General features: G+C 43.3%; 1 protein-coding gene across 5 annotated transcripts in view; it reads right to left on the bottom strand.

The window, feature by feature from the left end:
- Positions 1 to 1,162: 1,162 nt before the first annotated feature.
- rerea (arginine-glutamic acid dipeptide (RE) repeats a) overlaps positions 1,163 to 27,402 on the bottom strand; it is a 130,703-nt gene continuing 104,463 nt past the window's right edge. For 3 of the 5 annotated variants that reach the window (XM_061736331.1, XM_061736329.1, XM_061736333.1), the window contains 12 exons: positions 24,254 to 24,334; positions 11,888 to 12,050; positions 11,671 to 11,763; positions 10,959 to 11,158; positions 10,549 to 10,710; positions 10,341 to 10,454; positions 7,301 to 8,661; positions 5,934 to 6,156; positions 5,126 to 5,843; positions 3,673 to 3,843; positions 3,403 to 3,583; positions 1,163 to 3,317 (listed from right to left, as the gene is read on the bottom strand). In XM_061736331.1, coding sequence (XP_061592315.1) covers positions 3,284 to 3,317; positions 3,403 to 3,583; positions 3,673 to 3,843; positions 5,126 to 5,843; positions 5,934 to 6,156; positions 7,301 to 8,661; positions 10,341 to 10,454; positions 10,549 to 10,710; positions 10,959 to 11,158; positions 11,671 to 11,763; positions 11,888 to 12,050; positions 24,254 to 24,334 — 3,501 coding nt within the window. In that variant the 3' untranslated portion in view covers positions 1,163 to 3,283. The remainder of the gene's footprint in view (positions 3,318 to 3,402; positions 3,584 to 3,672; positions 3,844 to 5,125; positions 5,844 to 5,933; positions 6,157 to 7,300; positions 8,662 to 10,340; positions 10,455 to 10,548; positions 10,711 to 10,958; positions 11,159 to 11,670; positions 11,764 to 11,887; positions 12,051 to 24,253; positions 24,335 to 27,402) is intronic. The other 2 variants (XM_061736332.1, XM_061736334.1) reach the window with 1 other exon arrangement.

Here is a 27,402-nt window from a genome sequence, read left to right as displayed (position 1 = left end):
CAGATGGTCAGAAATACAAAACAGTGTCATGTCTCTTTCAGACGAGATTCAGGCAGCAGCAGATTTGCTTTTTATGTCAGGACAGGATATTTTCAGTTAGTGGCATGTGGGATTGTCCCTGCCACCGAGCATCTTGCTCTACAGCGGGAAGGCCCAGTGAAGCGAAAGCAAAAGAAAGGGAATGTAGAAGATGAGGAGGCTCCATGTCTGGGACCTGCTGCAACAGACAAAATAACAGCGCGAGAACTGAACAAGACATATTGCTATTCAGACAGAAAGAGCATATTTTTTTTAAGACCATGAATCCCTGTGTGGCAGCCTGAGGGCTACACGCAGGATTATGAGAAGGATTTGAGCTGACACAAGTCACAGTCGCTCCATCGGTGGTGTGAAGGAGGAGGAGGGGATGAATTATTCAAGCAGCCAGCTCCGTTTGGCCCTGACGTCTTGTTGTTGTTTTATGAGGAGGTGAGGCGAACAGCCGACAACAAGCAGCACCTCCTCGCACAGCTGCCGCTGTCACACGCCATCCGCGGGACGCAGCCCGAGAGGAACCTGAAATTTTCCCGAGTACAGGGCATCATTTCAGAGAGCGGCAGTGGAATAATAGCTCCCTCTCAAAATGACAGCCGTCGCTGTGACACACCATCACAGATTGCTGGTCTGTCGCTCCCCACACACAGGATGAAATGACAGCCTTGCCCCGGTGATGGCAAGGCATCTCAGCCTGAGTAGGTGTTTCTTGTGGCTTACCGTGGCTTTGATGTTTTTAAACCGAAGCAGTGCAATACTCAGCTCAGATTCACTACCTGCTGCTTTTTTTGGCGGCGGGGAGGGAGGGAGGGGTGTCTCTGAACGCATGTGGGAAGTGAGAAAATGGAAGGCTGAGAAAAGTAGTTTCAGCAATTTTGGAAAAAACGAAATCTATTATTCTAGAGAAAATGTAGGACGAGTGTCATCAGATCAAAGCCAGCACAAGTCCCTCTTTTCAAACGGAGAATTACATATCACAAATGTACGAAACGGAGGGAACTAAGAGCTTATTTCAAAATTTGCCATCTGAGAACTGTTTTTTTCAGTATATAAACAACCGTATCTACAAAACTGGGTTAAATATGGCTCTAAGATGCATCGGAGGACTATACAAACAGATGGAGGCATATTATGTGGTGTAACTTAGTCGTTTATTTTAATTCCACAAATTTTTCAAAAAAATTACAAAATACTCAAATGGAGAGAACACAGGACTCACAATTTTTCTTATTATTTCTACTTTTTGTTTACATTGTGTCATCCCATGGCGACTACTCATATATACAATAAGCTTCAAGATACCAGTATATATATAAATCTTAGCAGTCAGAATTTACATTCTGCTATTGCCGCTTTGAAACAAGAAGCTAAACCATTGACAACACTTAACATCAAAGGCTTTGGAGACACAAAAAGAGGGAATAAATGGCAATGAAATCGTGAGGAAATGAGGCAAAGGCTGATGATGATGATGATGAAGGTATGTTGTCAGAAAAGAGACGGGGGGGAGATGGCGAGACAGAGTGACAGGCTGTTGTCAGGGCTTCAAAGACTTTTTCATAACAGAGCATACGTTTAAAGTTTGCAGGCATTCAGATGAAAATATAGTGCTCCATAGGAAGATACGGCCACTTTAAAATGCAGGTACAGTTTCTTTAACTGGTTAAAATAGAATAAAAATATAACAGCCACAGTTTGTTTTTTTCTTGATGTCCACAACAGTCAAACAGTCTTAGTGCGTGGAACAAATGCAGAATGTTTCATGGCTGCAGTGAAGAAGGATAAAAGAAAAACAGACAGGATGGGCTCATGTGCACTGGTATGACACATCAACACTACTTGTAACAGTCAGTGTCACACACAAACACGCCGCTCCTGAGCCCCAGGAGGAAACGCGTTTCCACGAGGAACCGAGGCATCTGAGGACGAGGATGAGAACAAAAAACGTTGACCTTCCACCTGCTGACGGCCGCGCGTCGGCAGGCTGCCTCTGATGTCACAGCCAACGTAATTTTAACCTTGTTGGAGGATGACTTGGTCAGATTTGAGTCGTGTAACAAAATGGTGATGACGCCTGGACCAGGTGGCAAAAACAAAATAAAAAAAAGGACTCCAGCACACAAACGTACAACCATTCACACATTAAAACAATCCTAAAGTCCTGCTGGCTCCACTTACAGTGAACAAGTTCCAGATTCTGGCCTTGATTGAGTAAAATATATGAAAAAAGCTGTGGATTTTGTCAGTTCAGCTTCAAAATGTTTCATGTATCTTAATTATTGATCAGAATTAAAACCATTCTGTTGACATAAAAACACAAAACCAACAGAAAGCGATGAAGTACTGCTCCTTTTGGTGACTTAAAAACAAATTAAAAAGGGTAAAAAGCAGCTGAGTGGAGCTCCATGTGGCTCCTTCAGTGCCAGGTTTTCTTCTTTATAATCCATTTTGTTGCGTCACTTCTTCGAGGGTTTCTGATCAGTAAATCAATGCATTTTTTGACAACCTGCAGCGTGTCACAGGTGATGAATGTATGGAGGGTGTGACAGGGTTATGCTTTACGTACAGAGATGTGGGACTAAATCTAACACAGTGATGTCACGACTGAAACGCAACTCTCAGAAACTGCTCGTATAATGCCATGGTGCCCCCTCTGAAACAAGGGATAATGCTTCTAAACAAATATATTGGAGGCTGAAACAACTTGGTTTGGAGTCCACATCTAGTCATAATAATAATTATAATAATTATATGTTTATATATACTATTTACAGACTCAAAAACAACATGCTGTAGCTTTTCTTAAAATTATGAAAAACCTCCAACAATGTATTAAAATAAATGTTGAATTTAAGATAGCACTTGTTATTTTTCCATAAATTGTCTGACTGGTCTCGCCTTTTTATTATTATTATTTTTTTCTTGATAAGCACAGTGTCTTGTTCTAGCACCTACAAAAAACGTCAGGGAAGCTTGTCATGCAGGAGTCTTGAGGATGTCGTCACTACTGGTTATATACCAAAGAAAGTCAATGTCTTGAAAAATAATAATAATAAAAAAGAAGAAAAAAAAAAAAAAGGTCCCTGACAGGAACAAAAAACAATTTTCAGAGGAATTCTCAGACGATCCATGGCATTTTTCTGGTCTTTAAAACTGAATGTGTTCAGAGGTCCATGAGGAGCCTCTGCAAGACTGCTCCGTAACAACTTCCTGTGTCCCGCACTCGTCAGTCGCTGCATCTGCTGGCTCGTTACAGCTGCTTGTCACTTTCCTTCTTCAGCCGGCTAGAACAGAAAGAGAAAGGAGTTTTAACATGTGGAAAATCAGAGGGAATTAGGTTTCCAGCCTGAAGTGTGCTGCTTGTCTGACCTGTAGTAGTCCTCCTGACCAGGTAGAGGTCCACCGTGCATGTGATGGTGCCCGTGGAGCCACTGCTGCTCCATCGCTAACCTCTGGAGCTCCGCCGACTGAGCGTGCATGGCCTGCAGCTGGTGTGCTGCCGACATGGGCGGGGGGAGACCTCCGGGTAGGTCCCGTGCATACGGAGTACCTGGAAGAGGCAACACAAGGCTCGATCAGAAGGTCTGGCAGAGATCAGATGTGATATTTGTGAGAAGAGAAGTGGAGACGAGAGCGTACCGAAGACTGGGTGGCGCAGCATCTCGTGTTCGTGTGGCGGCTGGCCGAGCAGGGGGTTGGGGATGGCGCCGGGCGGGTAAGGGAAGCGGGCCAGGTGAGGTCCGCCTGCCAGGGGATCTACTAGCGGATGGCCCCCAGAACCTGGAGGACACACAAGGCATTCACCACCACCTTCTGGGCGTCAGAGTCTTAGGTTCAAGGGACACTCATCAACAGCCAGTGCATCACATCATGATACAGACATGAGTGACACACTGGTCCATATGTTACACAGTTCATACACATACATGGCTAGTTATGCATCTACCATTTTACTGTAAACTTTTTGTCAAAACTCATCTTTACATAGCTGAGACTAGGGATGGGCGGTATGGACTAAAAAATGTATCACGATAATTTCTGGCATTTATCCCGATAACGATAAAAATGACGATAAAAAAAATACCAATTTAACTTCACCTTTTCAACTATAAATCTATCTCGCTCTCAGATCCGCCATGTTTGTTACACAAAAACGTCATCAATGGGAATTTATCTTTCTTTCTTTCTTTCTTTCAGGCTCATTTCCTTCCTTCCTTTTTCCCTCCCTCCCTCCCTCCCTCCCTCCCTCCCTCCCTCCCTCCCTCCCTCCCTCCCTCCCTCCCTCCCTCCCTTCCTTCCTTCCTTCCTTCCTTCCTTCCTTCCTTCCTTCCTTCCTTCCTTCCTTCCTTCCTTCCTTCCTTCCTTCCTTCCTTCCTTCCTTCCTTCCTTCCTTCCTTCCTTCCTTCCTTCCTTCCTTCCTTCCTTCCTTCCTTCCTTCCTTCCTTCCTTCCTTCCTTCCTTCCTTCCTTCCTTCCTTCCTTCCTTCCTTCCTTCCTTCCTTCCTTCCTTCCTTCCTTCCTTCCTTCCCGTACGTTGTGCGTGGATTTAAAGCAGAACCAAAAATCAGCTTTACACAAAAACGTCATCAACGGGAATTTATCGTTTTTACCGTGAGATGACAAATTCTTATCGTGAGGAATTTTTTTGACGGTTTATCGTGAACGGTAAAATATCGCCCATTCCTAGCTGAGACCAGACAAATTCACGCATCTCTGATTATCCAAGTACAGCCATGGCATCTGGTCTTTTTATTCAAAATCTTACAATCTTTTCATCACAGTCTTTTAATTTCAAACTAATATTTATATCAGAACATTCTGCTCAATTGTGTTTCTATTGGGTGTCCAAAAACCCTGCAGGAATCTTTGTTAAAGTAATAAAGGCTTCTATACCAATCTTTGAATTACTCAAAATAAAATGACAAATAATTGATTTACTTATAAATATTATTCCACATTCAGGAAAATACAAAATCAGTTTACATTTCTAACTCTTAATTCTCTTAATGCAGCTGTTCATCTGTCTATAATGTAAATAAAGGCATGTCAGTGTGAAACAAGCATGTATGCAGATAAGCAGGGCTTTCGTTTACCTTGGTGGAGGGGATCTTGCTGGTGCAGGTGTAGGTGGGAGTGGATGTGCGAGTGCTGGTGATGGTGTGGGGTGACGTTGAACATCTGCAGGCGAGCGATGGGGTCGTTGGCCACCGTGGCCATCCTCTCCGCGTGGAGTCTCTCTGCCGCCAACCTCTCCGGGTAGCTCATCTCCGGCCGCAGCTGGGGCCCCGCGAGGGCCAGACGTTCGCGCTCTAACGGGTTCAGGCCCGGATGAAAGGAAGCGAAGGGGTGAGGGCTGGGCATGTGGGGCAGCGTGATGGCCCCGTGCCGGGCGAAGTGCTCCATGGGGTTTGTGGAAGGGTGGAGTGTGTCCATCTCTGGGGGCTTGACTTCAAAACCGGGTTTCATCCTTTCCCGAAGCTCCCTCTCGCGGATCTCCCTCTCGCGCATTTCCCGCTCTCGGAGCTCCCGTTCCCGCATGGCCGGGTCGGCGTTGTACAGGCCCGGCATGTGATACGCCAGCAGCGGCTCCGCCGGGTTGAGGGACACGAAGAAGGGGTGGTTTCGGTTGGTGGGCGACATGACGTGGGGCCTGGCGTACTCGCTCAGGGTGCGGAGGGCGGGAGTGTCGGGCCCGATGTACGGAGGCACGGCTGCGATCGTGGTCGGGGGGCCGTCGTAGGGCGGCCGCATGTGAGCAGGTCCGGCCATCTGATGTTCAGCCATCCTGCTTTCATGAGAACTGGAGGCTTTCTGTGAGGACAGACGTGTGATGTTTGAATTAGGCGAGGAACAAAAATGTAAACACCGAGTCAAAAGATAAAGGAAAGTAAAGAGACTCACTGCTGCACGCTCCGCCTCCTTCTCTCGTTCCCGCTCCCTTTCCCGCTCCCTCTCCCTCTCCCGCTCTCTCTCCTTCTCCTCCCTCGCTTTCTGTTCCGCTTCCCTCTTGGCTTTCTCCAACGCCTCCTCCCGCTTCTTGGCCAGTTTAGATGAAGCCAGTGGAGTGAAATACAGATCTGTCCTCGAACACGAGTTGTAGCCCCGGTCCAAGTGCTTGTAGAACCTGCAAGTGACACATTTGACATTTGAACAATGAATAACCTTCCAGTTGTTTTTCTTTTTCTTTGAAGAAAAAAGCAAGACAAAATAAGCTGCATCTTAGCATCTTTCTTAATTTAATTTAATTAATTTTTTTTGTGATGAATGGCAACATAAAGTCTCAACAGTTTATAGTCAGCTTGTATTAACTCACACTGTTATATATATATATATATATATATATATATGTATATATATATATGTATATATGTATATTTATATATTTTTTCTTTTGTTAATTATTATTTATTTATATGTTGTCAGCACAATTAAGAAATATAACGAAAAAAAGAGTGTATGTGTGTGTACTTGTATGTTTGTGTGTATATGTATATTATGTACGTACAGTATGTATGTGTGTGCGTGTGTGTGTGTGTATGTATATATTTATATATAATTAAGAAAAGAGTAATGTAAAAATAAGAAGGACATAAATAAATATTGTTAATATTTTATGGAGAAGGGGCGGGATTAAATAAGTTATACTTCTTCCCACCCCTTTTCGGACATGCAAGTGAAATTACTGTGCTGTTTTTTTGTTTTATTTTGTTTTGTTTTGTAAAATTGTCTTGATCGGCCATTTTGTATTATTATTTCTGTTTTACTTGTTCATATTTACGTTATATATCATTTGCATGTTCGGAATAAATCACTAACTAACTAACTAACTAACACTTGTCCATTATTTAAAAGGAAAGTAACTCCCTCAGCGCTCGCTTCTTCTGCTGCTATTGCAGAGTAGGAATTAAAATCCTCATTGCTATTCATTGGCAGTCTGAGAGTCACTTAAGCACAAGGCAACTACAGATACTCATATTCAGATGCCTCAGTTCACTCACATTTCAGTGTAATTAATCTCCCTGTGCTGCATCCCTGATAATTCTGAGCCATCAGCCACCAGGAGCTCAGGGCTAATTGTGGCCTTGGACAACCTGTTTTGCTGACAACATTCGATTCGCTGCCTACATCAAAGCTTTAAAGCACAGAGGCAGCAACTTCAGCCCTGGAAAAATAAGCTGCTAAACAGACTGATAAACAGCAGCTTGTGGAGGTTTTTTTTTTTTTTTTTCCTCCTCCTGTTGTGTGGGTGAGAGTGTTGCTTGATGTACCGTGCTGACTGGCTGGCGTGGCTGGGCGTGTTGACGACAGTCGGCTCTGGGGAGGGGCTCCGCTGTGGCGGCGGCGGACTCTCCGGCTCTTCCAACTCATCAAGAGGCTCCTCTTTGATGTGCACCGGTGGGATTGACGGGCCGGGGCCGGGACAGGTGACGGAGGCGGGGAGGGGCATGGAGATGGAAGAAGATGGAGCTGTAGGAGTTGGAGGTTGTAAGCCCGGCATAGAGTTTGACGAGGATGGGGGAGGGCCGGTCGGAGGTAGAACTGTGTTGAAGGGATGGGAGGAGAACGGCGGCTGAGGTGGCCCGTTGGGGTGCGAGGCGGCTGCGGAGTGCGGTAGAGGAGGAGCCGTGGGGGGCTGGTGGCTGGATGAGGGCGGGTGGCTCTGGGACTGGGTGAGGACCGGCGGCTGGGCCGGCGGGGGCTGGAGCTGCTGCCCCTGAGGCATGAGCTGCAGAGGGGGCGGGTGTGCTAACGGAGGGTGGTGGGTGGATAACGAGCTGAGGGGCTTCAGGGCAGGAGGTGGAGGCAGGTTTGAAGGCATCTGAGGAAACGGTGGTGGGTGTTTGTGAGACTGTGGGGTGGGTATCTGAGGGATGGGTGTCGTGGGAGGGGGCTTGATGTGAGGCATTGACATTGGTGCAGGGGGCAATGGCTGCTCTCGTGGAGGCTGGCCCCCACTCTGAGAGGATGATTGGCTCTGACAGGGAGGTGTGTGAGCTCTCTGCTGTGATTGGCCAGAGACCGGCGGGGGAGGGACCTGAGAGGGACCCACAGGGAAACCCTGAGGAGTTATGGCGTGAGGGTGAGGCATGTGCGAGGGACCGGCCTGTAGTGGATGTGGCATGGGAGGCATAGGTCCGTGATGTGGGCTGGGTAAAGACTGAGGTGGGACTTGGGGGCCGGGAGGCGGCGCCTGAGTCATAGGTGAGTGAGGAGAAGGCAGCCTTTGAGGGTGGAGTGACGCTCCAGACGGGATGAGGGACAGCGGGCTGGCCTGGGGCAGAGGCTGAGGAGGTAGAGAGGCAGAGGAAGCTGCAGGGGACACCTGTGGGGGCAGTGATGGGGCCGAGGTTGGAGGCGGAGGAGGTGCTGAAGAGGCAGCCGAGGTGCCTGGTTGACACTGAATAACTGGGGGGTGCTGGCTTTGCAGGAGCTGCTGCTGGGCAGACGAGTCCGAGTCACTTTCATTGTCACGGGGGCTGGGGATGCTCGGGGAAGAGCTCCGGTTGTCCTGATCAATGTCTTTCGGGTCGCTGCTGAGCTCCTCGTTGATGCTCCGTCCGTCAGAGCTCTCGCCTTCTCCCTCCCCCTCTCCCTCGCATTCTGAGGGCGAGTCTGGCCGACTCAGCTCCTGCGGGAAAGAGCGGAGGATGAGATCAAGTCCCTGCGACATTATAGTCTTTTACATGTTGTTTTGCCATAAAAACTCCTATCATGCAAACGGGCAGAGGTGTCAAAAGTATTCACATTCATTACTCAAGTAGAAGTATAGATACTAGAGTTTAAAAATACTCCTGTAGAAGTTGAAGTATCAACTCAAGTTTGTTACTCAAGTATAAAAGTACTGGTTTCAAAACTACTACTTAAAGTATAAAAATAAAAGTAATGTAAGGGGGAAAAAAGCCATTAAGGACAAAAGCCATTGAAAATGAATGCATCTTAGTATAATGCAAATATATTAAAGAACCATATATGTGTACTATTGAGCATTAACATGTGTTTCAGAGAGCAGAAGATGATGACTAGTTGCCTATAAGTATTGTAATGGTGCAAAAAGTCAAACTTCAGAGACATGTTATCATTTATCCTAACCTTTATTGGAATGTACATCCAAGTTTAGTTGCAGGAATCTGATGTAAGAACAAAACTGGACAAGAACATCTGAAACAACCACAACCAAATTCACTCTAGCCGGATGGCGCAATTTAACTGGATAGTATTTTTTTTAAAGGCCGAAATGAAATAGAGTAACAAGGCTGTTTTTAAAATGTAAGGAGCAAAAGTAAAAAGTCGTCTGAAAAATAATTACTCCAGTGAAGTATAGATAACCAAAATTTCTACTTAAGTAAGGTAACAAAGTATTTGTACTTTGTTACTTGACACCTCTGCAAACAAGCACACTTCATTGTGTTAAAATGGAAACAGCTGAACATCCTGATATCTAATTAGAGCAGAAGCTGCAGATGCAGCTCAAATGCTTTTAAGGAGCTATCGCTCATTCATTCGGTTGAAACACCGAGGAAATAAAAACAGCCTATTACTGCAGACAATAGCGCTGGTACTTAACTAGATACTGCAGATGGTGCTGTTATTTATTCATTCATTTGTTTATCAAGGTGATAATTTGTGAAATGAACTCAAGGCTGCAGCGAGTGTCTGTTAAATCAGCGCAGCAGTTCAGGCTTTCACTGTGTTGACTGTGACACTTGTAGGTTACTAGTTGTAATTACAGGAAAGCCCATGGGGAGTCTTTCAAACATGCTACCAACATGTTCAGATACAGATAACTGAAACAAATGTTCTTTCTGAAGCTGGAAAAGATTAAATATTCACTGAAGGGTAGTTGCAACAAATTTTATAATAAGTGGCTTCCCTTTCTTACATTCTTCCACTCTCTCCAGTCCCTGCCTCCTGATTGACGGATCCCCCCCCCTCCCTCTCTTCTCTCATTCCTCTCTTTCTTCCTCCTTTTTATCTTTTTATTTACTTTTCTTTTGTTTTTGGGGTTTTTTTTTTTTTGCTTTGGGTTTTTTTGTTTTCTTTTTTTCTCCCCCTTTTTATTCATCTATTTTTTAATTTATACTGTTTAGCTTTAATACTTAAATATTACTTATATATAAGAATATAATAATTTTCATGTATTTGTCATTATTTTGTGTGGATTTTTTGTTCTGTTCTTAATCCAAAAAAAAAAAAAAAAAGGAGGTAGACTGTATATCTTTTTTTTGTTTATTCCTGTTCAACTGTGCCTTACCCCCTAATAAAAATATCAAAACAAAAAGATAACTGAAACAAAGACCCCAGACTCACTTGTGTCTTGGTCTTTTTGGCGTTGGCCCTTTCAGGCTCCTCTGTGTCTGAAGCGCCTTTCTCTCTTTGCCGTTTCACGCTCTTCATAGGTGAAGGAGCCTCCTCTTTAATCTTCTGTGAGGGAAAAGCAGCAGAACCGTTGAAAAAGTCTGCACAGAGATGCATGCATATAACAGCATGGATTCGATAAGCAGGATGCGGTGTTTACCTTGCATGGCTTCTTTGTGGATTCCGTCTTGCTGTCAGTGCTATCAGTGCTTGCTGCGCTGGGTGAAGTTCGTCCGCTGGAGCGCAAATCCTCGTTGGTGGGCGACGCTCGGCCATCAGGACTGGCTGTCTGCTTCTTACGACCACTACGTAGCGTCGACATCTGTTATGAGTCAACATGACAAATATTAGGCTTTAGTGTAGTTTTGGGAATACAAACATAAAATTTTCAAACTCCAGGAACTCTCTATGAAACCAAGCCCATGACAGAATTCATGTCAGAGACTGCACGATTGTTTTTGTGATGTTAGACTTTGCTATGCTGCTTTTCATTACTCCAGAGAGAAATCTGAGGATGTTTGCTAAAGGTGAAAATAGACAGACAGATGAGGAGCAGAAGTGTTGCCGCACCGAGCCTCGGTTCCGTCGGGTCCTCATGCTATGCTTCCCGCTGAGTCCATCCTCTTCCTCTTTGACAGGTTTGAACATAAATGGCGGTGGGTCCACAGGCTTCTCGATGGGGGGCAGCTCGGCGTACTTCTTGAAGTGAATGCGACAGTCAGTGCACAGCAAGATGTTCTCCCGGCCCCCGTGGTGCCAGTCCTTGGAGGCTGTGGAAAGCCATTTACAGTTGTGAAATAAGACACTCACAGGTGGCGACAAGTACAAACAACACACAGAACTGAGCTGACAAATACGCACAGATTATTTCCTCAACTGACTGTATTTAAACATCTAATGAGATCAATATAATCTCTTATCCATCCAGATCCTTTTATATTCTAAGTGATGCAATCATGAGTTGTTTTTTTTATGCCTAACAACGTAGAGCCACAGTTATTAGCCACCCTGGCTGTGGTGGCAGCCTAAGTGTGATCAGATGGGACCCGGTGACGAGGAGCCAGCTGCGTGGAAAAGGGGGAAGGATAATGAGGTGCAGAGAGTGAACGAGCTGTGGGCTCATGTCTGATTTGATCAAATTAGTCTTGACATTCTCTGATGCCCATCTGTCACACAGTGCGGTGGCTGGGCGGCATCACACAGACCTCAAGACAGAACCGGAATAGCCAAGCAAATCCACACGGTGAATGTGAGCAAAAGATGTTTGGTGTGATTTTCTTACTGGTAGTGAAACAGTGGCGGCAGGCGTAGCCCTTTAGCTCCTGCTCGCTGTCTTCACTGTCAAAGTCATCTTCGCTGGCTGAGCTGAGGTCCACTGAGGGGAAAAAAGAAAAAAAAAAACTGCATCAAGAAACAATTTACCATTTTGCCATCACTCAATTTAGATCACATCTGCTTTTTTTAATTTAAGCAGCCAAAAACAGATGAAATATACGTACAAAACTCGCTGGAAGGGGGGCGTGAGGGGGCGTTAACAGGAGTTGAAGCAGTTCGTGTTTTGATGCGGCGGAAGACGGGTTGGCGGCGGTGTCTGCGGTGAGCTCGACAGCTGGCTGCCTCAGGAGTCTTCTTCCAATAGTAGTAGAAGGTAATTAGCTCTCCCTAGAAGAAAAAACACACAAACTGTTAGAGCAGGAAAACCGAACACCGACATTTGTGATGATGAGAAAGAGTCACTTCTGATTGCAAATGACAAAAATCGGCTGAAAGGATTTCAAGTCAACAAGTGACTCCCATGGAAACAGCAGGCTAAAATAAATCTTTGGGAAATTCACTTTAGCAGTCAGCACAACCTCAGAGTGAAAGGCCATGGAGTGGGTCGATCCATGCCAGGATTTGTAGCCAGCTGGGCATGTTTGTGCTGCGGCCCTGTCTGTCCCCGGATTAGATGAGGAGGCTCAGTGAATGTAGGGATATTAGGATCAGTGTATTGGTGGCTGCCTGGGTGGCAGGAGGTTGAATGGGAACAAAAGAACATGTCAGGCAGAGCTTTGGCACTACAAATAGGGAGTGAAATGGTTCCTCGTCCCTTCACTGGAAGAGTCAATTGAACTTTAATCAAACATTCGGAGGGGTGCGCTCACCAGCGAGCCAAGCGGATAAATCCAGTGTACAAGAGGCCGCCAGGAAATCAATACCCAACTGAAACATTAACACATGCAATCATGGATCAGGAAGCACTTTGCTGAGGCAGCCTGTGCATATCAACCGCTGCATTCCCGCTGCGCTCATAACACAACGCTTTCCCTTACCCTGGACCATTTCTAGCTAGTATTCCTCCACTGACTCCATAACAAATTCATGAAACTGTGCGACTCTTAGATGAACAGTAAGTCACCTGTAATCTTTAAAGCCCAGCAGGCAGCCGTCTACTGTCTAAGATCTGTTAAACTGCTGTTCAACAAAGCTCCCAGGGTTTAATGGCTATTGATTGTTTTCCTTCTCCGCTTCAGCTGAGAAACTTGACATAAATTAGTCAGTCTATTGCTCTCTAAAATGCATTAACAGCTTTTCAGCAATGGCCAGACATAGTATATAAAAATGAAGCAAAACAAACAACAGAAAAAAGGTTCGATGGAATGGACTCTTACAAATCGCTGTAAAAGGATTAAGTGGAACAAATTCAAGATTTTTTTTTAAAGATAATAGTCTGGTAATATTAGAAACAAAGACGTAATGACACTGTTAATTTTTTTATCATGAAACGCAAGAGTAATTGAGAGTGGTAGTCGCTGGCTGTGGGAAAATGCACAAAACTATGTCCTTCATCACATTTAACAAATAAAACTGAACATGGAATATAAAGGAACGATATTGTGGGGAAAAAAAAAACTTTGCTGACATTGAGAGCACACACATGGGCTGCGTCCGAAATCGCATACTTCCACCCTAATGAGTATGCAAAATGAGTATGCAAGATTTTTTAGTGCGTCAGAAACATTAGAACGTACTCAATAGTAGCTCTATCCATACTCATTACGGAGAAATGTATTAGTGTGGATTGATGGAGACTAGCCGAGCAAAAACTTCCCACAATGCAATGCAGTGGCGTTTGGTTGCTAAGTGATACTTTTATATCATAAGTATATATTAAGTATAATAATATTATTATATAATATTAATATTACACTTTATGCTGGTGGCATTGAACTGGAGCAGCGATGGTTTGAAAAACTAGCCCGCAGACGCACTAACACTGTTTGACTCATTCATTTATCATCATCATCATCATCATCATCATCATCATCATCATCATCATCATCATCATCATCATCATTCATTTATTAACACTATAATCTCACGTAGATAAATTTGCCATTATTATTATTATTATAATATTCATATATAATAATATTAAAAAATGTCATTTTGTTTCGGCCAGAATAAACGGGAAATAGCGGAGCGGTGCTGCTACTGCTGCTGTGACAGGTTACTTCCTCCCAACGGCAGGAAGTGCCGTGTGCGCTCTTAATAGAACGTCCAAATTAATGCACACTACTGATATTTACTCAAAAGTGTGCTGAACTTAAGTTTACTTTTTAGTATATACTGTTTAGTATGGCATTTCGGACGCACCGATGGTGTCTAAAGCAACTTCATCTTTATCAGTCTGCCAAGTGGAGGTTACATTACTTCAGCACTCCCATCCCTACTGCTAACCTGGAACTATTCAATGTGTGACTTGGAACAACACTGCTCCTAAAAGAGAGATTATAATCTACTGTTAATTGCTGAAGTGCATACAAGGGAATCTAAGTGTCGGGAATAAAATTGCTGCTCAAACAGTGAGGGGCAGTCTGCTGTATGAGCGAATGCGAGCTTTAACCTTATATAATAACATCCTTCATAAGTTACAGAGTGCCATTTGTGTTTTAATTCACCCTTGCAAGGAAGCCTAAAGCTGTAACGGATCTTAAAAAGGCAAAGCCCACGGAGGAGGAATTAACTGGAGCCAGTTTTAACGGGTGGAGTGAGCCAGAGATGTAAAAACAGGGATCCAAGTGAAGCTGTTGTACTGTATCTCTTTGGCATTTTAACTTAAGCACATAGTGGACTTTTTTTATTGAAACCTCAGGAAATTGTGTCAGCTTGGGGGGAGGGGGGCAGAATATGTCTTTAAGGAGCAAGTTAAGTGTTTCTCAATCACTGCTTTGACGGCTTACGCTACTTTAATAAGATCTCCCTTCATTTGGCTCTAAGGGAAAAGTCATATCAACCAAACACTGACGGACTCCAGCTTATCAGCAGAAGCAGCACCGGGAACATTTACCGAGTGTATCTGCGCTCCGTGAAACCTTCTAACATTTCAGGGTAAATTAAGGTGCTGCACTCACGCAGCAACTATCCCAGTGCAAACCCTGCATTTTTCAGATGAGTGTGTCTGGAAAACTGGGATGTGCTACACACGCAGGAACCTTCACAATGCTAATCCTATTTGGACTCAGATGATTCATGTTCTTGTAGAACATTTACTGTCCATGTTTTGTTCACTACTGTGCTAAAAACAAGAGCTGCTAATGGTCATTATGTCCTCTAAAACCTCTGCTGTGTTGCCATGTGTTTGGGCGTCTATTTCAGTCGATAACGGTTCGGTCTAGTCGCTTCCTGTGCGCCTGCCTCTTCAACCTGGCAAGCCAGTTGGGAAGGCAGGCCGCAGGTGCTAACTGAGGGAAGGCAGGCGCCCTGATGTGAAATCTAATTGAAATGTGCAGATCAAAAGTGTCGAGTGTTGCCGAGCGCTGGCTTTGCTCTGTGCTTAATGACTGTTCTCAGCAGTGCCTCTCTGCCTCCTCGCTGCGGGCTGACAACCACACGGCCTCGGCAACAGCTTGGCAGACACAAGGAAAGGTCACCCTGCCTCTCCATCACTTACACTGTGTCAAGTACCATTACATTAGGCTGGAACTTATGAAAACATCAGATTGGGCCTTTGAATGGAAATTAACAGGTGCTGAAGTTCGAAATAAATGGAAAGAGATGTACGAAAAAAAACTGCTTAAGTAGAAATACTTCATTTTTGAGAAATAACGGGAATAAAATCAAACTGTTCAGTCACTAACGGCTAATTTTTCAGGATACTGAAAAAGGAAAGATTGCTTTTTATGAGATAACACTCCCAGAATATAATTGAGTTATCCAATGTCAGAGTTAAAGATGAACATGGTGTTACTGCTGCTGCTGACTGAGGCTTTGTGCTGTAAATTAGTGTCAAAGCGAGACTGACACATTACCTCTCAGCTGGCCTCCGTGTCAAATTCAGATCCTCCGAAGCCACATCAGTCTCATCTCCTCCACTGACTGTGTGCTTTTCTCCATCAAAGTCACTTTGTATGCCCACAGCAACCCTGCATGCTCGATGTCTGAGCGAGGTTGGTATGCGCACCTACTGAACCTTCAGAGTGAAGCTGCGGTTTCTTCATAAAAGTTATATCACGATAAAACAATTAATTCCATGAACCTGCATTAAAAACTGCTCAACAGCATCCTGTAAAAAATTGATGGGAACGCTTGAAATAGAAATCTGGACGGGAGCCTGGCTTTCACTTCATAATTTTCTCTCAATTCCACCGAATCACTGCAGAGCAGTGGCACAGTCTGCCGCTCTGCAGAACATGAGATAGTGACAACATAAGCTCAGTATTATTAGGCCTTTTAGACCGCTTCCATGTGCAGGAGCTTTCTGGCTGGTGGATTATCCAACAAGGAAAAGGCTTACCCTTCTATCACAGCTCTCAGTGCCTCCATCCCAGTTATTGCCACTTGAAATGGGCAAATACATCCAAGTACGCACATAATTGTAGACTTCTAGATCACATTTAACAATATTTCATTCAAGTTCAAGCAAGGCCAGAAAATATGTCTAGTTCATGAACAACGTAATCAGCTAGTTTACATAAACCAGCTTTAATTTTTTAAATATACTCTCATGACGGTATTTGATATTCATCTACATGCTACACACATAAATGCACTCAGAAACTCTGGAACAGAGGTCAGCAGGCAATAGAGGATAACTTATCCGTATGATAAGACTTTAAGAGAGTAAGATTAACCACAAAACGGCTCCAGACTGCAGTGCAACTGCTGGTGGGAGTTCTGCTTGAGTGGGGAGTGGGAGACCACGGTCCTCTGCTGGGCCCAGCGGTCCAGTGAACGCGGGCAGGGATGAGGATGAGGGCGAGGGCTAAACTCGTGTATTTACACCCTCATCTGCTCTCAGGCCCAGGCCTGAACAGATGGTTTCTGTTTTTCCTGGCAGATTTGTGACAGAGCCACAAAAGGCCCCTGCTTTGACATGAAGCCAAACGGTTAAGGCAGTTACTGGCAAGAGCAGGGGAAGGAGCAGAGAACAGGGGAGAGCAGAGGAGGGGGAGGGCCGAGCGTGGAGGAGAACTGAGCGGCTGGAATGGAGCAGGAGCAGAGGATAAGAACAGGCAATCGACAGTGAAACCGACCGCAACGCTTTCTTAAAGTCTCTCACCAAATAAAAGTTCATGATGAATATTTGAGGCGGTCGGGGAGCCGGGAGTGCAGAGGGCAGGCCGTTCCTGTGTTCTGGTGGCTGATGGTGAGTTGTGTAAACATCCATTAGTGCTGAGCGAACCTGAGCTCCTCCCGTTTCCTCCACCGCTTGCAGGCGGAGGAGGGAGGATTACTTCCTGATTCATTTCAGTAAGGTGAAGGGGGAAGCGTTTCTGACTTGAATCATACCATGGTTTAATTATATATACGTTTGACCCGTGGACTTGTGATTACTCACTGCCCATGGCTGATTGTACAGTGTAACGTTTGGAGGGCTGCTGGACTTTTCCATCATTCTTATGCTGATTATAACTGTGGGAGGTAACCTAATAAATGCTTATGGGTTTAAGGGAGTTGCACTTCAAGGACCATTTTAAGATTTTCTAATACAAAAGATGAAAGCTGCTGTAAAGTCTTTTTTATTTATCCTACACATAATAAAATGGAGAGAAGCTATAAGATGGTTTTACAACTACAAACTAGATGCAACTCTTTCATATACATAGAGAAGGTAGTGAAATCTTAAAACTGTTTTAAATAATCTAAGAAGTTTAAGAAATAGCAAGTAAATGTAAGCACAGCGATTCAATCAATCTTCATTTGTATTCAGTTATAATGTGTGATGTCAAAAACTAGGATTGGGCGATATTTTACCGTTCACGATATACCGTCAAAAAAATTCCCCACGGTAAGAATTTGTCATATCGCGGTAAAAACGATAAATTCCCGTTGATTATGTTTTTGTGTAAAGCCGGATTTATGGTTCTGCGTTAAATCGACGCACAACGTACGTGTGCAAGAAAGAAAGAAAGGTAGAAAGAAAGGTAGAAAGGTAGAAAGAAAGGTAGAAAGAAAGGTAGAAAGAAAGGTAGAAAGAAAGAAAGAAAGAAAGAAAGAAAGAAAGAAAGAAAGAAAGAAAGAAAGAAAGAAAGAAAGAAAGAAAGAAAGAAAGAAAGAAAGAAAGAAAGAAAGAAAGAAAGAAAGAAAGAAAGAAAGAAAGAAAGAAAGAAAGAAAGAAAGAAAGAAAGAAAGAAAGAAAGAAAGAAAGAAAGAAAGTAAAATAAATTCCCCTTGATGACGTTTTTGTGTAACAAACATGGCGGAAGGCGGATCTGAGAGCGAGGACCTTCAGTCATTCCAGTTTTGCAGTACAGGTGGACTCAAGTCCACCTATTGGTTTTCATTAATTCAATTTAATTGGTGTAGTATGTTGAATTGGTATTTTTTTATCGTCATTTTTATCGTTATCGGGATAAATGCCAGAAATTATCGTGATACATTTTTTAGTCCATACCGCCCATCCCTATCAAAAACGTATCATATATGCAAAAATGCATTATATTTAGATTATTAAAAAAAAGCAAACTACAGCGTAGTGATGCCTTGAAGACAACGTATAGACGAGTGAAAGGACCTCGGCTGGTGGAACAGGGAGCATGTGAAAGATGGTTAAATAGACAGCCGTTCCCTGCTGTGCGGTGCCTTTCTGCTGGAGAACGACTGAATAAGCTCCGCTTTCACAGGTCAGGGATGCACAGTCTGAAGAATCAGCACTCGCGTTTTTCCTGCCGTAAGCGCTTTTTGCCAATGAAAGCAGATTGGAAGGCAACAGTGTCTCTTTGCTGGAGGGTCGATCCGGCGTGTTCTGCTGATAAGCCAGTCCCCAAAAACCACAACACGAAGCCTAACCAAAGAACTCAATTACGAAGGGGAGCTCGGCCTCTCCCGGCTGCTTCTATCAGGATGAAGAAATATTTTCGCCTACAGTCAGCTGCGCTGAATTGCCTGTGGTCTGCTAACAGAACGCCAATATGAGCCGGTCGGGCTTCCATCAGCCGACAGCAATTTTACTGCCTAAACAAGTTATATCATTTACCAAACACGGAAGCGGTTCTGTCATATCACTGACAGCTACTGCCAACTGGAGCAGGCCCCTGTAGTTTGTAGCTGGTTTAATTAATGTTTGAACCAAAGTATTTATAATCACACTCATCCCCAAGGTTCTGGCTGCTGAACTAAGGACATGGCAATGAATTCAATTTGACGTTTGTACAGATTGTACTGGGGCAAACATCTGCTGTGAGGTTGTGTCGAGTACACTGCTCTCCTGTTGGCCGTTCTGTAAACGACACAAGCGGGGGGGCGGCGTGCTCTGTTTTTCTGAGAGAGAAAAAGATGCTGCGAGAACAGCACGATGGGCCACATCCCAGATAATCTGAACCCCAAAACAACAAAACTACACTTAGGGCCAGTCCCAATACTCCCCATAGCCCTACTTTTCAGCCCTACCCCTAAATGTTGCGTGTTCCCGTGAAGGTAGTGGTGTCCCAATTCCTCTTTGCATCTAGGGGTAGTGGGCATATCAAGGGGTAGTGTGTATGAATCTAGCCCTTAAAAGCTAGGGATTTCAGATGCTGAATTCGCGAACGAGGGCCTGAGAAACTTTCCCAGAATGCTTTACGTCATCATTTGCAGACTAAATCAAACAAAACATTTCTTATTTTTTAATAAAATCAATATTTTGAGTTAGTTTCTGCATGAAAATGTGTTTTGATTACATTTCTAGCGAGAAATATATATTTTACTTTCATAATATTCACTCAGTGAAAGTACATAATAACTAGCTTGCCCGTTGTTACGAAGTCTTTTCAGATCTCGCCAGAATAAAAGGCTGATTTATGGTTCCGCGTTACACCAACGCTACGGCGTAGCTTCTGCGTCGATTTAACGCGGAACCATAATTCAGCTCCCGAGCCGGCAGCTTTTCTCGGGTAGTAGGGTGAGGGCTAGTGGTAGAAAGTAGGGGGTGTATTGGGATTGGCCCTTACACTTGCTTGGCTGATAATCCAAAGGTAAACGAACAGTCGGATGAATGAAGACAGCGCTGGCAAAAACAATATGCTGCTTATTTTGTAGAAAAATTGACAAATCGCAGACATGGCACCGAGCTGTTAGGCTGTTCAATATTTTGGATTTGTAAATCAAATCCTTTTTTTTTAGGTCAAGTAAGGTAAAAAAAAAAGAAATCACTAAATCATCAGGAGAAAAAAAAAAATCTAATCAAATCAAAAACAAACATAAGGATTTTACCAATGAAAAACAATATTCTTTTTAATTAAGTCCCAACTTCCTTATGTAGAAGCTGCGAATCAGCTTCGTTAGTTGGGGTCTTTCTCTTTTTTTTTTTTAAATCTACCTAATTACTTTTAAAACAGAACAAGATCTGGATTGTTTGTTGGCCATGTGATTGCATTGAAATGTTTTTCCTTGAATAAAAGTTTGAACTCTGTGCTCTGTTTTAAGATGGATTAACCCCCTGAAATAAAGACCTGATTATCTTCATCATCAGACCTACATTTGATGGATGAAATGAGAAAAGTGGCCAAAAATCTCAGTCTACTGTAGAGTGAGTGACTGCCATCTGTCGTAATTCATCAGCAAATATCACATCCATCCAGCAAACTACTTGCTTAGCTGGACTACTTCAGTCCACACAGTAACACTGTTTCCTTCTATTTAGGATTTAAAAACTGTTTACATATTACCTAAGTGTGTGTAAAACACATTTCTTACAGTCTGGCCACAAACAACGACCACTATTCCATTTTTACTGAGGTGCGTATATGATTTTTTAAATCATATACTGATTTGGGTTTTCTGTCCTGACACTTTGACAGCTTTTTGGTCCACCTATATGTTCCATTTAAGAACTTTAGATTTTCTTTATACTTGCTACAAATATTAGAATCAGCTGACTGGGAACAACATACACATTTTACCACAAACGGAGCTGAATTCCTGAATTACTTCTTGAAAGAGTCTTATGATCCTTTTCCACTGTTTCAACAGACAGCTGTCAGTCAATCAGCCAGGTGCAACATCTGGTCAAGGCCTGCATGGCCCCTCGTCCCTGCAGACTAATGATTATATTTAGACTTGAGCATATACTTGTTTTTAAAAGGATATTCTGAATCTCTTTCTCCATGACTGTATGGTATCATGTTTGTTTTTTTCTGTATTACTTGATCTGAGAAGAAACTAATTAATCACAGCATTTATACTCTGGTATTTTTCAAAGTCAGATCATTAGGGTTTTTTTTGTTTTTCTTTTCTTAGACACAATTAAGATGTTTTAAATCAACATCCTCTAAGAGTGGTGATGTTTTTCCTCCTATAGCTGTATATTTAAAATGATAAACAGTCCTACCCCAGATGTTCGAAACTAAAATAAACCAAACAGCTCCACCTGTGCTGGCTTTTCAAGAGCTTTATTACTGTACGCCCCCCCCCCCCCCGCATTTTCCACCTCCACGCCAAAAGAGAGCCGGAACCAGCAGCCTTAATGTCTCTTCAGATCAGTCTCGTGTTTTATCTCTCTTTCCTGCTTTTGTTCTAAGCTTGTAAACGGTTTTATATCGCTTCACCAAATTTATTAGATTATAGTTGCTTTCTGTTCTATTGCTCATCATTTTTATGATCTATAAATATGCTTTAAAATACACTTACATGAGAGAAGAGAATGAATAAATTATTTGTATTTTCATTCAATTTAAAGCCTCTCAGGATACAGACATACTGAATACAATTTCAGGCATGACTTGTTTTTGCAATAATGTTTTTTACTCAGTGATGCATGTTTTACTTTAAGACTTCAGATAAGTGAAGAAAAAGCTGGTGACTGAACTGTGAAAATAGTTTTTTTTTTAATAAAAACAGAAAAATTGCAGGTGTAAGAAATATGTTTTGTTTTCACATTAATGTCTCAACAACAGGTCATTTACAACTCAGCTGCTGGATCTCTCTCAATCCTGGACATTTTCTGCCTGGAAGGAACTACATAAAAACTTTCTATTTTAATCTCATTTTCAGCTGTCTGTTCCTATGTGCAGCTGAAAAGCAAACAAAGCTGTAGCTGACACAAATCAGTTCAGCAAATACAGTCTGCTGATAGCCCACTAAAACAACAATTTCATGAAAACCCCCTCCAGGAAAAATATCAGGCGCAGAGTTATCTGTGATCTGCCATTTCAGCATATTTAGTTGTTCAAACAGTGGAAGCAGCAAGCTCATGTTCCATGACGTCCTCTCTGGAGTGAAGGAAATGGTGGTAGAAGAGCCAGATACAGACGGTCAGACGACACACCCACTTCCCGCCTCTGGGCCTTTATGTGACTTTATATAAGGCATTCCTGACTGCTAGTCAGGCCTGGTGTGTTTACATAGCGCTGGGTGCTTACCCTTGGCACTGGCTGTTCAAACCGCGCTGGCGCTTCAGGGGCAGTGCGGCTAATAGGAGCTAGCGGGAGGAACAGTGAGGGGCGGACGTACTGTCCTGGACCTGTGCAGCTCTGGATATCAGCCTGAGAGCTTTGAGTTCGGCGCTCCAGCCAGGATTTAAGGCACGAGAAAACACATTTGTGCAACATGCTTCTCCTTCAGAGCTCCACATGCGACTGTGATAAAAAAAAAAAAAAAAAAAGCTCTGATTGTGACCGGAAATAAAAGGGGGAAGAAAAAAACTACCAGCAGATATTGTGGAGCTCATGTTTCACAGATGGGATCTGGGAATTAACAGGTAGGGAATAAATAAAGCTTTCCCCAGAGTGTTGACTGACATGCACTCATTTCTTTTTTTCCTTTCTTCCCTTTCTTCCCCTTGTGCGTCAACCCAGGTTTTTCAGTGTCCATACCGAGTTAACACCTATTTCACTCATTCTCCTCAGTTTCCGACTTCCCTCCACTTCCAGTCATCCCTTCATATGTTTAAAGGCCAGTTTATTTTCCATTTGCAGGGGGAAAATTAATCTTTCTCTGCTCTGTGGTGGTGGCAGGCCTCCTCCTGGAGGAGGTCTATTACCTCTCCTGCCAAGTAGACTCCCCCTCCAGGTCGAATAGTATTAATTCCTCCTTTATAGCCAATCAAATGGACAAGTCATATATTTTAAAACCAGTAAAAATAATTGAAGAAACTTCTGCAAAGAAACAGCATTCATACACTTTAATCTCTTATTCAAAAGGTTCAAATTGGGTTTCAGGGATAAAAAAAATAAGGAAGCTCAAAGACAGTGACACTAAAGAATTCTTTATGTGTATGAATGTGAGGAGATTTGAGAAAGGAAACTCGGATACTCTGACCTCATATTCATACGAGGAAACCGAGCAGATGAAAAGTATGACAAACAATTTTGATTTTTCTTTCATGTCTTTATCGGCTCACATCCAGCAGGAGCAGCCGCTCCAAAACAGCAAGGTCTGCACAGTTTTATGAATCACAACGCTTATCTGAGGATAATTTCACAAACAGCCTGTGCCACATGTTACCTTGAATACCAATTATTGTCAAGAATAAATGGAAAATAATTCACAAGTTGAGGATCTTTACTTCCGGTTCTATGTAAAAAATGATTGTCCAAACCAGTGTCTCAGTAAACCAACAAAACCACAGAAATATGAGCTGTAACAAAGTCGACTGTTGTTAATTATTGTCAGGCCTGGATTTGAGCCATATGTACTGTGATACAGGGCATGCAGTTGTTAAGTGATGATTAGCACACTGATGTGTGCGCAATCACACATGAAGTACAGAAACGTGACAAAACTAACACCCACTGCTTGTGCACACTTAAAACACAAATACAGGGTACCAGAACTATATAACTTTATCTCCTTTGATGACTCTCAAAGCTACAAAATTCAAGGAAAACTGGCCTAGCCACCATATAGTTTTGGCAAGTTAAAAGTGTTTTGACGATAAAACCTCTTAGTTATTCATTTTTCAAGATGCTTTTTTTGTAAAATCTGAAAATAATTGAGTCCATTTTTAATGTGTGACTAGAGCTAGAAGTTAAAGTTTGCTACTATCAGACACCAAGTATGAACTACTCTCAAAGCTGCTGGAAACAAGAGTACATGTGAGGTACTACTATAAAAGCTGTAGCACAACAAGATCAGATACGCTACACAAACTCAGCGTTTCCATCACAACTGTACAACTTGTGTACTGCTCACTATCAGGAGGTGTCGATTAATGTTCAGCATGGAACTGCAGCTGTTGTCACGTTACTGTTTTCTCCATTCAGCCTGACGACACTCGATTGCATCTCTTATCAATAAGGCCTCTGCTTAAAAAGTAGCTATGCTCAAAATATAGGAAAAAATTGTTTATTTATCGAGTTTTCCAGCTGTTCTGACCAGGTACCTAATTTGATTGGTTTCTGTATTTTAAACAAAGTAAATATACACTTCAGAAAAGTTCAGCTGCACAAAATAATTAATGATCTTACCGTTTCTTTGTTGGGCAGCAGCTCTTTCCGGATCCTGAAGAAGTTTTTGCCAAACTGCCTCAACCCTTTAATGAAGCGCTTCTGCAATTTTTCACAGAGGAAGAAAGAGAGAGGGAGGGGGAAAAAACGACAAGTTAATATATGTGAAGTCAGCTAAACTGCGGCTGCATGAAGTTACAGCTAATCACATCGACAAAAACACGTTGTTTTCATTTTGCCACTCTGTGGTTCGAGAGGTTTGATGGGTGTTTTAGAAACCACTGTTGCCGTTTAAACTCCGGAGCAAACACAGCCATGTCAGGGCAGAGCATGAGAGGAAATGACAAGTAAGGCAGGGAGCGACGCTGAGATTAAGTTGTTTTTTTCTTTCTTTCGATTTTGCTTTTTTTTCCCTCCCCCTGTGTTGTAAAAATACAGTTAGACAAATGTGGTCTGACTTAAAAACAAACAGACGGTAGGCATGTTAATCTCACAAGGGAAAGTTCAATGTCAAAATGTAAACTTGAGGGCTGCATTGTGGTTTTTGTTCATTCTAAAAATGGTAAGAAAAATGTTACAATGTACAAATTGACAGATTTATAATGACAAGGATGAAAGAAGCTCAACTACACAGTGACAGAGATTTCCACTTCATGACATCGGCTTTAATCTGACATGAAAACTGAACGTGAACATACCACCTCACCTCAATGCGACCCAAAACAAAACCAGAAACAAATAGAAGCAAAAAGCCGAACACCCTGACTACATTCCTTCTCCTTTAAGAGCCACAGACTGTGAACCATAAAGAGCGACAGCTGAAAACATTCATAACCAGCGAAGCAGACAACCAACAGATTTACTTTCTTGCTCCAGAGGCGAGCCCCGTTCCTCAGTGATCTCGGTCAACCGTTTCCACCAAGTAACTCTGGCAAAAAGCGGGGAAAAGTCCACAGGGAGCGCAGCACAAATCTCTACATCCAGCCACAGGTAAAGGGGAGGGTGAAAAAAAAAGAATCAGGAGGCAAATCCACAATGTCTCCGACAGCCCGGCGATTTTTTTTTTCTTAACAAGAAAGAAACAGCTTGTCACTCTCTGCTCTTCCACTACAAAGGGGAAGGCTTTACATGTGATCTTTCTGCAAGAGAGCCTCTGGTCTGCAGCAGGCTGGAAAACCTGAAGTGGAGTTATGTGCTTCATGCTGGTGTTCAGCGCGGAGCTCATTTCCCCCTGTTCTTGTTTCCTCCTCCAATGCTGAACGAGCCGACTTCCTATCTCTGCTGCCACACAGAAAAACACAAACCAGTGTTTGCTAGTAAAACCACACCAACTAGATCTGCCTCCTATAAAAGGAAAAGACAGTGCTGCTTTAAATACATTCAGAGTTTGGGGTAAGCTTTGCACAAGCAAAACTAGCTGCCAGGCTGAGAGGGGAGGCAGGCTGACACAGTTTGTGTGGAGAAAGGTCTTGGACACGGTGCAAGGAGACAAGCGACACAGAAAACCCGACATGGAGCCGCCTGCGTGTTTTCTGGAGTTCATCGTCCATGCCATGCACAGAGCGTTATGTAACCACAGATTGTTTATATATCCAGCTTTGGTGCGGAACAAAGGCCAATTTTACCGGGCTAACAGTCATCTGCAAAACAACCGAATCCGGGAGGGGAAAATTACAGGCAAGAAAGATAGAGGTCTATTTAAGCAAAATAAATTAACCACTACACTTATAGTATCTTCATTACACAAACTCAGTCTTCGGTTTCTCAAGTTTTAGGGTGTAGCTACGAAACCAAACCCAAAGGTATAAATTAAACCAGAATAAACACACATAAAAACCCAGATCAAGAGCTACATGCGCTGTACTGACAGCTAAACAAGAGACCTGTCCTGTCTGGAGTCATGAGACGACAGTAAATCTGCATTCATCACACCGATGGCAGGGCCGTTCATTAACCAGTAGATGGAGCAGTCTCTAACACAAAGTCCCCCCACATGTGAATCTCAAACCACTTCAAGAGTTAAGGGAAGAGTAACATTTGGACTGAGACTCAAACTTCAAACACATAACTAAAGGAAATCCAGGGTTGGTTTGATGGATGACAAAAACAAGTAAATCTCTATCTCAAATATTAGCTTTGAAATATTTATACTGAATAAAAATGTGACCTGAGAATGGAGGGATGTGTGTTTTCAGGAGGGGGGTGGTGATCATTTCTATGTTGCATCTTTAGCTGTTATTAGGCGAGCAGAACTGCTAAAAATCAAAAATCAATTAGATCTAACCATGTAGCCTAAGTCTATCCTAATTATCTCACCTTAATTATGTTCCAACTGTACTATTTACTCAGCCTGAATGTTCATCTCCTCAGTGGAGCTGAATGTGCGCTCCCCCTCCCGAACCCCTTCAGTGTTCTCTCTCTCGCTGGCTGCTTCCTCCCTCTCTACATGTCGGCTCCAGTTTAAGGCTCCATTTCAGCTGCCTGGGCTCACTGCTCTACAGCCCAGCTAATAAATCATCCGCCAATCTGCTCCCTGAATCGCTCTGCCCCTGCTCCGATTGCCTCAGCCCTTGGTTGCTAAGCAACACAGCGACAGAGGAGGGGCTGAAACAGCCAGAGCAAGCAGGCGAAGTAAAGTCGGGGGGGAGAGGAGAAGGGGGGAGGAGTAGCTGGATGGAAGCGCTACCAAATGGCCATCCGCCGTGCAGAAACAACAGGCTTCTCTCTCTGAGTGTGTTCCAGAGAGCTGGCGCTTTTCACCCTCCCAAAGTTTCCCCTCAGAGCCCAACAGTGCGCCATTGTGAGGCTCAAGAGGAGACATAAAAGGAGGAGGAGAAGCAGAAAAAATGGATTCAATGGGCCATTGTTGTGTGTGCGCACATCCTGCTTGAAAGCTGATTGTTGAGAGTTGTAAAACTGGTTAAGATAATGTAGACATAGGCACAAAGATGGTATCATGATGACAAATAGAGGGCAGGCTCACACATGGAACATAATTCCCAGTAAATGTCATTCCATGAAAACACTGACGCAAGACCATCCGACGGCAAACAAAGCTACTCTCAGCAATATGGAGTCATTATACTTGACTTGTTGTTAAAAGCTGACCTTTCCGAGCCTGATGTGTATAAACCCAGAAAGCCGAGAGTATCAGTAAGCTTGGTCCTAAC

Source organism: Cololabis saira, chromosome 12, assembly GCF_033807715.1.
Source record: "Cololabis saira isolate AMF1-May2022 chromosome 12, fColSai1.1, whole genome shotgun sequence".
Lineage (NCBI taxonomy): Eukaryota > Metazoa > Chordata > Actinopteri > Beloniformes > Belonidae > Cololabis > Cololabis saira.
This window is presented reverse-complemented; position numbering and strand designations above follow the sequence as displayed.